This window comes from Crinia signifera, chromosome 3, assembly GCF_055691185.1.
Source record: "Crinia signifera chromosome 3, ASM5569118v1, whole genome shotgun sequence".
NCBI lineage: Eukaryota > Metazoa > Chordata > Amphibia > Anura > Myobatrachidae > Crinia > Crinia signifera.
The window spans coordinates 279,048,865-279,063,222 of NC_139219.1; the positions used below are offsets into that span (position 1 = coordinate 279,048,865).

At 45.8% G+C, this 14,358-nt stretch overlaps 1 protein-coding gene across 5 annotated transcripts in view; it reads right to left on the reverse strand.

Annotated features, from left to right (window-relative positions):
- The window catches only part of LOC146064557 (uncharacterized), a 35,011-nt gene that overhangs the window by 15,160 nt on the left and 5,493 nt on the right, over positions 1–14,358 (reverse strand). For 3 of the 5 annotated variants that reach the window (XR_014471825.1, XR_014471826.1, XR_014471827.1), the window contains exon 2: positions 8,146–8,197. Coding sequence is in view for 2 of the 5 variants with exons in the window: in XM_083178199.1 (XP_083034325.1) it covers positions 2,289–2,383; positions 4,265–4,364; positions 8,146–8,197 (247 nt within the window). In the remaining 3 variants the exon portion in view is untranslated. Of the gene's footprint in view, positions 1–2,156; positions 2,384–4,264; positions 4,365–8,145; positions 8,198–14,358 lie in introns of those variants that run through there. The other 2 variants (XM_083178199.1, XM_083178198.1) reach the window with 1 other exon arrangement.

Genomic DNA, 14,358 nt, shown 5'->3' on the forward strand with positions numbered 1-14,358 from the left:
GTTGAGAGGGGAAGTACATATGAAGTGGGACGGGCATAGGGCTGGTCCCAGAGGAGAAGCCAGCCCACAGTAACTAACCACACACTGTAGCAGCTGAGTGCAGGGTGAAGTATGACCCTGGGGGCTGGTGGAGAAGGGCTGTTGGAAGGGAGGAGGTGGAGCTGCTGGAAATGGAATTATCTTATTCCTGACACTGCCCGTGGTATGCTCAGATGGTGGCCACACTGCCCCCTGTGAACCAGTACATTAACTGGCACTTCTCAAATAGTTTTGAGGGCAGAGTGTGAGCCGCCTTCTCTACCTTGTTTCGACACCTAAGCTCCCAGCAACACACCCATACAGTGGCGGAACTTGTGAGTGGTGGGCCCAGGTGCAAAAGTACAATTTGGGCCCCACAACAGTGGGTGACAGAGGTACGAGCTGCTGGTCTAGGCAGTAGTGGGCCCCTTAGTCCTCAGGGGCCCCGGTGCAATGCACCTGCTGCACCAATGGTAGTTCCGCCTCTGCACCCATATCACAATGGTGCAGCACAGAGTAGAAACTTATTTATTTTATTTATCTGCTGATACCATCTTGAGAAGATATTATTTTTGTTACCCAGTGAAATAATTTTGTCTCTTGTAGTTTTATCTTAAAACAGTTTGAGTATATTGGGAGTTTCATTCATTTTAAAAAGTTCTAGTTAAAGGACAACTGCTATTGAGGCATGGCCTGGAAATGGGGTAGATCGTCATGTGATACACAGCATGGTCACATCCTGTGCTGCTCTGTGAAGAAGAAATCTGTATATTTGGCTTCTATCAGATCATTTGGGGGAAAGAGCACTTAAACAAAACCATGGTTGGTTTTCACAGCAGGTCCTCACAAGAGCTCCATAACCACATGAGCCGCCTCTAAAGTCCTTTCATATAAAATACACAGTGCAATTTACTAAATTGGTTTTTATGGGAAAATTTCTGTTTGGTCATCTCCTAGATCAGGGCTGGGCAATTGTGGCCCTCCAGATGTGGGATGTGTAGTTCATTAACATCTGGAGGGCCGCAATTGCCCAGCCCTGTGGACCTAGATGGTTTAGCTGGAAAAGCAATACATAGCATGTTCCATCATGAAGGACTCCATTTAAGAAGGGACATAACCCTTTAGCACTTGTTAAAGGGCTTAAGACCTACGGTATTAATCAAATAAAGCGGCATGGTTAGCTTTCCTGTCTGATGAGGGGGCAAAGCTGGATTTCGCCACACAAGTAAGTCATGTTATATAACAACAGCATATTTGTAATATCACTGTGATACTAAAACAGTAGAATAATATCAATAACTAGGTGATTCATCGTGCCCTAAACTTCAACTAATATACTTGGCTGTATTTGTATTTATTTAGACTGGGTACACACCAGAACGATTTGGCCTCAATTCCCTTAATTTCAATACAATCTAGACCGAATGTATGTAAATTGGACATGTTTTAGAACCGATGCGATGCACGTCCTCGCTGGTCGTTTGGTCGTTTTGCAAATCCTACCTGCTGCAGTCAGGATTTTAAAATGATCCTTTCAGATCGTGATCGGATCCTATGCAGATCGTGAGCAGATTGTGTGCTCCAACAGATTGTGCGACCATCGTATGGTCGTCTCACGATCTGCTCACGATCATGATATATGGTATACTTTGCTCATGCCAGGGTACTCTAGTGAAAAATGTAGTGTTATGAGTTGTTTGAACAAGGAGGCCTAGGGCCACGAGATGTCTAAATCCAGCTCTGGTTATGGGTACTCAGAATCCCCCTGTGTATGCGACTGCTTTGTAAAAGGCACATTTCTCCATCTAAGTATGATCTCCTATGTGTGCGGGGAACACAGCAGATGGAAAGGGCAGAGTAATGGTGGCAAAGGGACGAAATAGGTGGGTGCTGGCAAGAGATGGCAGAGACGGGTAGGGTAGAGGTGACACAGTGTGTAGAGGGGTTGCAGTGAGAGCGGTACAGGGTAGAAAATTGGTGTATAGTTAGTCCCTAATCAGGGCCAATGTAAGGCTTCTCGCCACTCTAGGAAAAAAAAGACCCACCCCCCAACCCTACACTACCACCAATACCCACCCAAAATTAAGGTGGTAAGCCTCAATTTTGAACAACAGACCCGGTCACTACATTTCCCACCTCAAACGCACTGAGCATATCAATCAAGTTTGGGCTTAGGGGGTACTAAGTGTGAGGAAGCGAATCCAACATAACAGCTGATGTAACAGTTAATATACCATAGCAGGAATGTTGTTTGCTTGGTAGTTGGGTAATCACAGGAACTTGTTTTTGTTCCTGAACGACTTATCTTCACTTGTTTTTCTTACAGCCGTACTTGTGAATGTATGTCTTTTTGTCAATTTTATATCTGTATGTATGTAAAAAGAAAAGCAAAATGTTAATAAAAAGTATTGAATTTAAAAATAAAGTGTGAGGAATCATTCAGCACATGCACTGAATGGGTCCTGAGCATGCAAGGTGTCACCACCCATCAGACTTGTACACTAACCATTAGGCCCTACATGTAGATATTTGCACACATGCCGAATTGACTGATCAAACTACCCAATGCTATATGTTCGGTTTTATAGTAGACTTATTCTGGGGTGTCCTTTGCTGTTACTAAAAGACTGCTTTCAGCCTTCTATGACTTGCCAGAAGCTCATACTGGTTGAGTTGAGCTGAAGGACAAAGGCATACCTGCTGAGAAGCATCAGCAGCGACCAAGAGAGTGAAGCTACCATACTGTAAATTTGGGCCAAGTATCTTCAAATTTGTCCCGGGCAGTAACAGCTGAGTGCTATCAGCAAAGGCATGCTCCCAAAGCCAACCCAGGGACACTGAGGTCTGACTAAAGGACTACTCAGAAGATGGCTCTGAGGCCTGAAAGGAGATGGAGGTCCGTGCTTTGTCCTGTACAGGAGGAGGACCCAGGAGCGGGCTGACCACCTCATTCCAGCGAGGAGATGGACCATTCGTGATAATGTTATAGACCTTTGTCAATATTTTCTGTACCCCGAAAAATCTGAGTGAGTGCGGGAATAGGTCGACTATGGCAGGGAAGCTTCCTCACCCTAATCTAGCCCTGTTACTTCCTTATAATCTGTACCATGGGCATTCTGTTCTCCCTGTTTAGGTTTCTGGTTCTTGTGGGTGGGGGATCAAATGCTGAGCCTCAGAAGCAGGGCTGACTGGAAGTCGACAAGAATTTAAAGACACACACGCACGCACGCCCCACAGGTAAAAAAAAAAAAAAGCATGTTACCCTTTGTATTCCTCGGAATCCCCTTAATGCCCACCAGCCAAGAGCCCTCTCATTCCCTTACATGCCAGCCCAGAGACACGGCTTTGGCTTACTTGACTTCCCTGCTAAAATTCCACTCAAAAGTATGGAGGCCATCAGGGGTAAACAATGGATTTACAGGGGCAAGGGTTCTAACAATTAGCTTATAATGGAGATTCACACTTTAGGATCTGTGCATATATGAATGTATATAGTATCTTATCAGTGCTTAACCAATAAACATAAGTAATTAAATATGTTATAGTACATATTTTGTTTATTACAGTGTAAAGAGCGGCATTTACAACACTCATACACATATCTAGCAGTACTACTTATTTATAAAGTAATCCACACATTTCATATGCAACACTTTTAGAGAATTAAGTATTCAGCAGAAAACCGGCTCAGTACAACATGCTACGTGGCCAGGATTTTTAGGGGATTACCACCTGTAAAAGACCCCCATGAAGGGCTGGCAGCGATGGAGCAAACTGAAATGCTAGAATTGACATCTATTTAAATAATATGATACTGTCTCCGGGTGCCATACTGATCAAGTTGCAGGATGATGATGGTCCTCTACTTATTGTTAAGGCCTCCATACACTTATCACTTATGGGACTTCTTGGAGGGAGAAGTCTCGTAATAATTCCCTTGAACCACCACCACCACTTCCCGGGCGGCAGGATCTCATGCGATGTATCGCATGCAGTCCTTTTGTATGCAATATATTGCATATGACTTCCTTCCCCGCTGCCCGTGGCGAAGATTGGACCTTCAAGCAGGTCCAATCTCTGACTGATCTGATGCACATTGGACCACGCTTAAGATTGGATCAGATGTCAAACACATCTGATTTGGTCACTTTTAACCCAATTTCTTGGCCTGATCCCTCGGAATTTAGGGAAAAGTAGGCAAACCGGAGAAGTATATGGCCAACTTGACTCTATGTCTCTCTCTTACCTGGCTCTCCAGTGACACAACTCCTCCTCTGCACTTTGGCCGCAGGTGGACAGTACAAATGGCTGCCTGGAGAGGGAGTTTGGGCAGGGACAGAGCTCAGCTGCAGGGCTCATGAGGAAGAAATAAAGCCAGCTGGGGTCAGTGGGCAGAATTCAATACATTTTTTGACAACTGTACTGAGTGCATTAAAAAGATTAATTGAATACTGCCCCACAATCGCCCATTACTTTAGACAGAGGATCAGGCATGATATAACAACTGAATAGAGTCACAGTCAGACTGTCTGTCTAAAGGTGCCCATACCGTATACAACCATTAATACTTTCATTTATTATATGTAATATATAAGGGTTTTTGGCATAGTATTGGACAATAATATAAGCATGTCCACCACTCGTCAAGGTAATCTCGTTTGACAGGTCCCTAACATTATAGGGGGTTCTCCTCTGGGCACCACACAAATAAAAAGATAAAGTATCAAAGTGTTAGTGTTAAAAGAAAAATAAAGCTGTCCTCCACCAAGGAAAATAACGGGGTGACTGCTGAGCTGATAAAATGGAGTGCTGAAGGAGAAGATGGGTAGAGAGATGTTACAGAGCATAGAAAGAGAGAAGTGGAGCCCCATCTTATTGCACACCCACTCTTTTGGAAACCTTTGTCGACTCATCTCAGCCTGAACCAGCCTCACACCTGTCCTCATTGCCAGTTTGGAACAAGAATATTGGACGTTTGTGCCTAATACCAGGAACGCTGTGGCCTTCAGCACATTTTTCTCCAGTGGACATTGGCAAGCCCTTTGCTACAGAGCAGTAACCACACTACAGAGACCCAGCCAGCTGGTCATCACCACTTTTACAAAGTACTGGTAAAATATCATCTCCACTCAATTTGGCTCTAAAGCAGTGGTCAGGGAGCTCGGTCCTCATTACCTCACACAGTGCATGTTTTGCTGGTAACCCAGCAGGTGCACAGGTGTACTAATTATTCACAGACACATTTTATAAGGTCCGCAGGTGGAGTTAATTATTTCACTTGCGATTCTGTGAGGAGACCTGCAAAACATGCACTGCATGGGGTAATGAGGACCGAGTTCTCTGACCACTGCTCTAAAGGTGCGTACACACGAGTGCAATTATGTATGAAATCGCTGGCAAAATGGTCGCTCAGCGACCATATTGCCAGTGATTTTATGTGCAGCCGGCGATAGATGGCTGGGAGCGCACTCCCGTGGCCAGCCCTTCATGGTCGCAGGAGCATGCTCCTGCGACCAGCGGCTTCCCCCAGCGATCGCCGGGCAGGAGGTCAGCGCCGGAGAAATCAGCGATGTTCTCCCATGCCCTGCGACGCTGCTCCCTCCCTCCTCCCGTCACCTGCTGCTGCGCTCCGCCTCCGCCCCGTTGCAGTGTCTCCTTTTCATCGCTGATGAAAAGGAGACACTAGCAATAGGATTGCTGGGGATATATTGCTAGCAATATATCCCCAGCAATCATATAGACCCGTGTGTACACAGCATTACCTTTAGGTCCCTGAGGTAACAGACTACTTCCCCCATATTATTTCCATTAGATCATGTTAAATGTGAATGTGCAATACTTCATGTTTTAATCAGTGTTTAGTTTTATTTTGTAATAAATTATGTGAAGATAATCCAATCGTTTTAATGGTTTATAGCACTGCTCTCCTTCTTTGTTGTTTTTTCCACTTGTTGTTCCACAACAAAACCCAATACTCTATTCTTTTTTTTACACCTTACACATCAGCCCAGCCCCCACAGTTCAGGGGGGCTGGGGACAGCCTTTGGCATTAGCATGGGGCGGGGGTGCCCTGGAGGTGGGGACCCTTATTGGGGGGTCCCCAATCCCCCAAGGTCCCGACTAGGGATGACCAGCCACAGGTTGGCGCTTTGGCCGGGGGAGCTTGTATAAAAGTGTCCCCCCGCATTGGCTGTTTGAGCCCAGTGCTGGTTTCCAAAATGCGATGGACTCTACTTCTTTTTGTCCCTCATATTTTGTGAACCAGGGTTGGGCCAAGAGTCTGGTGCTGGTTTAAGAAATACAGGGGGACCCCAGCTTTTTTGCCCCTATATTTCTGTAACTCAGGACCGGCTCTAAGAACTCTGGGCTGGTTAAATCCAGGTGGAGGGACCGCACGCCCTTTTTTAAAATGGATTAATTTTTCCTATTGTTTACACTGAGAAGCATCACATGGATCTGGCTGATCTGTGCGATGCTGGCAGGTCCAGTGGCGTAACTATAGCTCCTCAGCCCCCGCGGTGGCAGGGAGGCGCAGAGAAAGTGTGGGCGCCGGGGGTCTGCGGGGCTATAGTTACCCGCTGCTGTCTGCCGGTACCTGGCTTGCCGTCGCGGTCCTGTGTCTCCCGGCGCTGGCTCCTGCTGCTATAATGAAAACTGACACTTAGAAAATGGCTGCCCCCATACTGCAGACAGTTTTCTGTCTGCAGTATGGGGGCAGCCATTTTCTAACAGTCACTTTTCATTAAAGCAGCAGAAGCCGCGCACCGGGAGAGACGGGACCGTGACCGCAGATGCGGCCGGGCAGGTACGGGCATGGGGGGGCGCCGAGGGGAGTGGGAGGGGGTGCCGTAAAATTTGCTGGGTGCAAATTAGGTAGTTACGCCACTGGGCAGGTTATATGTATTTGGCTGCCGATAAATTCAGAACGATCTGGAAAATATGAATACGGAGAATAGGGCAGCTTTGTAAATTAGCTGTATTCTCTGTTTGTATTTTCAGGCTGATCACGTCATACCTGTTCGTACATGGGATCATCCTTCTTAGTAAATTTCCCCCTGAGTGTTTGGCAGTCATTAAGGTAATCTGATACAAAAAGCAAGTGACAGGTTAATGTCTTCCAATTAAGGTAATCTGGTTTATGAGGATATTCCCTACATGGTACAGATAAGGTAGATAATGGTGAGAGAGAAAAGTGATAACCTAGGTTATAGGATTTATACAGGGTTCCCTGAACGGGATACGGTCGGTTGGTCAACCTAAAGATGGCAGTATTTCATGCCCTACCATCCACTAGGGTGTAGTGGGAGAATAAAATAGTGTCCCGAGTGCAGCGAGACACCGTGCCCAAAGCATGGCGAGTGCAGCAAGCCATGCGAGGGGACGCGGTGCGCTTAATCCTGGGTCCATGTCGACTGTGTTGACATTCGGGTAAAAAAACTGTGAAAAACCCCATGTTGAATTTTTGACTCTCGACCTAGATCATGTCGACCTAATGCTTGTGTCGACCTAATGACCTGTCGACCTTGTCCCATGTCCACCTAGACCCCTGTCGACCTTGCAGTGTGTCGACCTAATGACTGTCGACCATCGTTAGGTCGACCATATGATCCATACCCCCCTAATTATACTTGGTAAAGGATTATTAACATGGTTGCCCTGAGGTTAATATTAACACATACAGTATATGCAGTATTTGTGTCTGAAATAATAAAAATGCGATACTTAGGTGCCCATGCACCGTACAATTGCTGGGTGCGATGAGATGCGCGTTCCCGTCACACAGCTCAAAAAGTATGTGCTGCACATACTATTTGTACTAGATCTCATCTCATTGCATTGCATTGCAAAACCTATGCAATGCGATGCGATCTATTCCAAATTGTATACAATAATTGTACCGTGTATGGGCACCTTTAATGATTGTGCAACTGTATCTGTATACAATCTCTGTGTAAACCTGTTTCCTGAGCTTGTGATGGAGAAGAAATCCAAAAATTGTGTTATTTATTAATGTGTGGAACCCTCTACCAGGGATCGGTTGGAAGACAGGTATACTAAGGTAATGGTACAGTAGATAAATTAATGAAAAAAGGTATTTTAAAGGATAGTGAAAATAATTTTACTAACCTGTGGAAGTGTCCCCAGGTACCTGCAGACATCAGAGGCTTTGGTGGAGGCACTATACAAATAAAAATTAAAAATATTAATATTAATTGTCTCTCTGGTGAACCACACCCACACAAATTCTTTCCTATCCTATTTAACCATTAATGCCCCTTTCAGACCGCACTAAAAAAACGGTATTTTGCAGATTTTTAACCGTTTGGAAACGGTAATAAGCAGGGTCCTACCCAGCCAATAGTGGTCCGCGCTGTGCATATCTAATGAGCGGATCCAGTGCAGTCAATATTTAATGAAATATCCACTGCTTTCATTAGATATGCACGGTCGTCCGTCCCCCCCCCCCCCCCCCCTCCCCAACCAAGAAGGTATTTCAGCACAAGTAATTCCTGTCCAGTGGCTTGCAGTAGGGAAGCTCCTACGGCGTGGTGCATGCTGGGAGTCGTAGTTCCTAGGCAACGCCAATGTGCGGGTGCTATGGCATCTCTGGCAGTCCCGGAACTACAACACCCGGGAGTGGCTGCTGTTGCTTATCTGCTTTGACCCTGTATTTGAAAACGTTTCCAAAAACGGGTCTGCCAGGTACACTGAAACGGGATTATGTAAAAAAAAAAACGGCATTTAAACGGTAATATACTGTTGAAGAGATGCAGTGTGAAAGGGGTTTTTCCTGGCAGACCCGTTTTTGGAAACGTTTTCAAATACAGGGTCAAAGCCAGTTATACGGTCTGAAAGCAGCATTATTGTAACCATAGTTCCCAAATTCCCTTAAAGTTGGTTAAATGTGCATTAGCCCTAAATGTGTATAATAGCTGCATCTTAGTACATAATTCTACAAATTAGAAGGAATCTGATATAAAGGTTAATGAGTAATCTAGAAATATCTACCTAGCTGGAATAAAAGACTAGTAAGATAAGCCATATTGATGTAGTAATGAACCTTTGTACTTTATACCGGATTTAGCAATCAGACGTAAAATATTCTCATGAAACCTGGTAACTTGTGCCTGGAGATGTCCTGGACCAGTTTAGTAAAATATTTGTTGAATATTATTATGAAACACTCCCTATGGAACTATATAGATCACCCGGGAGAAAGTTGTACATTTCCCCTCAGATTGGTATGGATCATTGGATAGACACCACTAGGTCGACAGGGTTATACGTCGACACAAGCACTTGTTCAAGTTTTCTGTCCTATAAAGAAAGAAACCAGAGTCACCCCAGTCGAGGAAAACATCAGTAGGAAGCGGCGGCGCCGTCACTCAGGTGGAACGCAAGCGGAAGTGCCGTGTGGCACTTCCGGCCCGCGAAAATCGCGGAGAATCCATTGGAAGATGCCAACCAGCTGACATCCTGCACTGGGTACAAAAACGGACTCAGGTTTACAAGTGTCATATCCAGCTTGAAAAAGGAGACTGTATGTTTCTCCGAAACGCGTTGCAGCTTTACGGACACTTTCCCTTCATCAGTGCAATAAGGACACTTTGCACTTTACAGAAGGCACAGGACACTTTACAAACAACGCACCAGCACTTTACCATCAAGGATCTTGATCCAGGCAAGCCATCTGCAGTGGTGCCGCAGACCTTCAAATCAGAAGCATAGCCCACCGCAACCTCTGACTTTGGTGAGATCAAGACCTCCATGCTCATTTGTGAAATTGTATGAATTACATGGTACCTAGGTGAAGTCCTCATTAGAAGTACATGTTGTCCCTTGATTCATTTATGTTTTAATGTATATATCAATAAATTTTGGTCAAACCTAAAGTTTGTCAACACGGTTGTGCAAACATCTTAATGAAAAGGGTTGCGCTGAACTCCGGCAATATTTCCATTTTTGCCCAATTGTACTACTGAAGGTGGTGTACCTTCTATTTTTGCCAGAGCTAGCTGCACCATTTTTTCATTGAATTGCGCTCACCGGAATCACAAAAACTGTCTCTACAACTCATACACACACTGTGTTAAACATAGCTCTGTATGTGTGTATAGGCTTCTATGGATCGGCAGGTTGGGCTGACAAGCGATAGACAACACATAAGATACGACGTTCTGATCCCGACCATTGAAGGAACATTTTACGTTTATTGGTTATCACTCCTGCAACTGACTTGCATACACTACTACTCAATTGTCAGCCGTATAACCCATGGATTATACAGGTGTCTCACACAATCTTCACAGCCCCCTCTCTCCATACCCAGCAAGTTTGCAACAGATCAGTGTCTCTGCAAAAATTGCTTTCACTTTCTGTTATGACATCCTCTAGCACATAAAGGAGTCATTTGGTCCACTCAGATTTCCTTTTGCGACAAGTTCATTGTAGTAAAAGTTTGGAGAGCACATAGAGGGAAATTCAGACCTGCTCGCTAGTCCGCGTATCTTCGAAGCCTATCGAGCAGGTAAATGCCGCCCTGCCGTACGCACGCCCCCCCCCCCCCTCGCGCTGCCACTCGAATCCCCATGGCATGATGCAAGCGAATGTGTATGCTTACACATCTGCTCTCTTGCGACCGCACAGAGGAAAAATCATTCGATGGTCCCTCACTATCGAATGATTCTTTTCCTCTCTTCACAGATAAAAGTAAGCCTAGACTTACTTTTATCAGACACAGTGATGGCCAAAATGGGGGTGGGCACTGAAATCATGTGACATCATCCACCTGCTCCAAACAGGTAGGGCCACGCCTGCATTTGCAGGTATCCGCCCAGTGTTTGCATGGGCATGCTGGGTGTACCTGCCTGTATCTCATTTTGCGAACACTGGCGAGTGTAAAACTCACTGAAGGCGTTCGCTCTGGGGGTGTGCACATGCGCATGAGAGACTATGCACATGCGCATGAGAGACTATGCACATGCGCACTCCCCCACCATTGAAAACAGGGAGAATTCAGTGCTCACCGAGCAGGGCTGAATCATTGGCCCCTTAGTTTCAGCAGCACAGAGGAGTATTATCCAGGTAGTGGAGGTTTGTGGGGGATTATTAGATATAATATTTTTTTTTCCCCTCTGGATCAATCATTATTTATTAACAGTTTGTTATATAGCGCACACATATTCCGCAGCGCTGTACAGAGAATATTTGAACATTTACATCAGTCCCTGACCCAGTGGAGCTTACAATCTATATTCCCTTCCACATGTACATGCGCACACACACAAAAAAAAAAAATCTAGGGTTAATTTGTTGGGAGCATATTAACCTACCGGTGTAGACACTAGCTACCAAATTAGAGGTTTTATATATCCTTGCCACATAATTACATTTTGATCTTAATGTTTTTAATGTGAGCTGCTAGTCATGCCCCCAGCACCACTGTCTTTCTGAACAGATTCTCTGCGCATGTGCACAGCGTCTATTCCCCGCACTGACGGGCAGGACTGCCATCAGGAATTTTGGGACCCGGGACTCATTTCCAGTCCGGGACCCGCCCTCCTCAATTGGCTTACCTGCTTCCCCATCTCCTCTTCCGTTCAGCTGCAGCCCAGAGCGCAGACTTCTTCAACTCAGGATGCCGGCGGCCAATTAAAATGCAGCACCGGCTGGTGAGCCAATTAGAGCTCGTGTACTGGCATCTGCTCTGATTGTCTGCCAGTATGCGAGCTCTGATAGGCTCAAAAGCCTGTGCAGCATTTTAATTGGCCACCGGTAACCTGGGTTGAAGAAGCCTGCACTCCGGGACCTGCTTTGTTCTGCACAGTGTACACAGCAGACAGCGGAGGAAGTTGGGGGGGGGGGGGGGGTTTGCCAGAGTGTGGGGCCCGGGACAGCTGTACCCACAGCACCCCCCTATTGGCGACCCTGCTGACGGGGGAACTACCCACTGCCCACCCCCATAGCGGGACACAGTGGGGTTAGGTAAATGCAAGATCAGTAAAGCCCTTCCTGGATGAAAATGTAGCAATGAGTGGGGTGAGGCTAAAAGGAGAGATTTATCCAAGCAAAGTTCAGCAACTGTATTAAATCCCCACCCACAATCACCCGGAGGTATTCAGTTGGGCTAAAAAGTGAGATAGTTCAGACAAATATTTTGGCAGGTTATTCGGGGCATATAAATTCAATAACATGTATCTCGTATTTGGCATAGTAAAGGCCCCCATACACTACGTGATTTGGGCACGATTTCACATGATTCCGGAAGATCGGGCCGAGAAATCGGGTGAAATAGGCTCAAATTGCGTAGTTTATGACATCGAATCTGATTCGATGCCCGGTCCTGTGCGCATCGGATCGGACTCGGAGGTCGGACGGTCTGCACATAAGATAAATCTTATGTGCAGCCGTCAATGTGGCAGGGAGGGAGGTCCAGGGAGCGGGCCCTGGTGCAGTGGGCTGGAACCAGAGAGCAGGGTCCGGGGAAGAGACAGGTGGGGGGCGGAGACTGGAAAGCGAGGTCTGGGGTAGAGCCAGGCGGTGAGAGAACAGAAAAAATACTATTCAAAAGACTGGGTGGTCGCTGATTGGCTGAGAGCTCATCTAATCAGTGGAATAGGTTTTTTCTATTCTCCCATTGCCTGACGCTACCCCGGATCCTGCCCTCCTGCTTCTACCCCGCCCCCTGCCTGCAGCACCCCAGGTTACATGTGATAAATCCCATCAGATTTATCACATGTAAAAAAAATAGCATCTTACGGGGAGCAGCCGGGGGAGCTCAGGGGAAGTTGGGGCGGACTTGACCTTAGTACAATTCAGCCTAATGTATAGGGGCCTTAAGCTTAAGAAGGATAAAGCTGCCACTAGGCAAATATTAACCTATAATATGTTTTTACGTACGGTTTAACAAAATAGCGACTCCTCTTGGTTTAGTCAGAAAAGAGCAGAAATACAATCCGGTATCTCTTAAAATACAGTTGTCTCCATCTCCACAGTGGGTCCACTGCAGTAACTCTATTTGTGTTTAAGAAAGGAGTTGACCCTCTTCCTCTAATAAGTGAAAAGGTCCCCCACATTCCATGAGACCAGGTCGAGATCAGGGCTATAACCAAGAGGTGACGGAGCAGGTGAGTGAGTGGATGACATCATCCACTGCCCTCTGGAGGTAACCAGTGCAAAAAGATGTCAGCGAGGAAAGAGAAATTTCCCCAGCCTACAGGGAAATCTAGTTTAGGGAGGGAAGTCGCACATCACAACCTTCCAATAAGATCCAAATACAGGAACAATAAGTGAATCATTCTAGGAAAACGAAAATCAAAAGACATTATGCATAAAATAAACAGCAAAATAATACAAAATAGCACAACTAAATTAGTAATGCTTCTGCATCTCCCAAAAGGGGTGGTATTCCACAAGGTAACAAACATTCAATGGTAAGTATGAATCCAAAGAAATATCAATGTGGCAAACTACTGACAACAATTACAATGGGATCATTCCAGGTCCATGTAATATGAATTTGTACCAATAGGTGGCATGGTGGGCACTCAAGATATTACAAAGTAAATTATACTGCACTAGTGACTAAAGAGCAGGGCATGATTAACCAATAGGCTGATGCCTAGCATGCCAGGACTGGGGGAGGGGGGGGCGCAGTGCAGGTGACATCTGAGGAATAAAATTAATGATTTATTCCATGCTTGTTAGCTATCACCCGTCCTGATGTTCTGTCGGGGGAAAGTTTGTAAGGTGACTGGCAGATGACTGTGCCAATATAACTTACTAATGGAAACATTACTTTATGTACTTTGTGCTACAGCGCCAGCTGGTTAGCCTAAAGCCAGTCTCCTTCCCACACCACAAGCCATATCTCCCAGCATTGGTAGAAGTGGAGGAGGGGCACTTGCGCGCACAGAAGGCACAGGTCCGGAAATAGGGGCGTGGAGAAGATGCCTACGTATAAGGTACTCCGGTGAGGCCGCACCCATTTTCTCTGCTCTGGGGATCATGGCCAGCACTCCGGGAGCTGAATAGACACTGCGTGCATGCGTACAGCATTTATTCACCGTAGCAAGGGGGACTCCCAAATTCCTCCACCACCACCATCACGACATGCTATTTGTATAACCTTCCTTACATTATATTTATTTATTAACAGTTTCTTATATAGCACACACATATTCTGCAGCGCTGTACAGAGAATAGTCGAACATTCACATCAGTCCCTGCCCCAGTGGAGCTTACAATCTATATTCCCTACCACATGTACATGCACATACCTTCATTCTAGGGTTAATTTGTTGGGAGCCAATTAACCTACCAGTATATTTTTAGACTGTG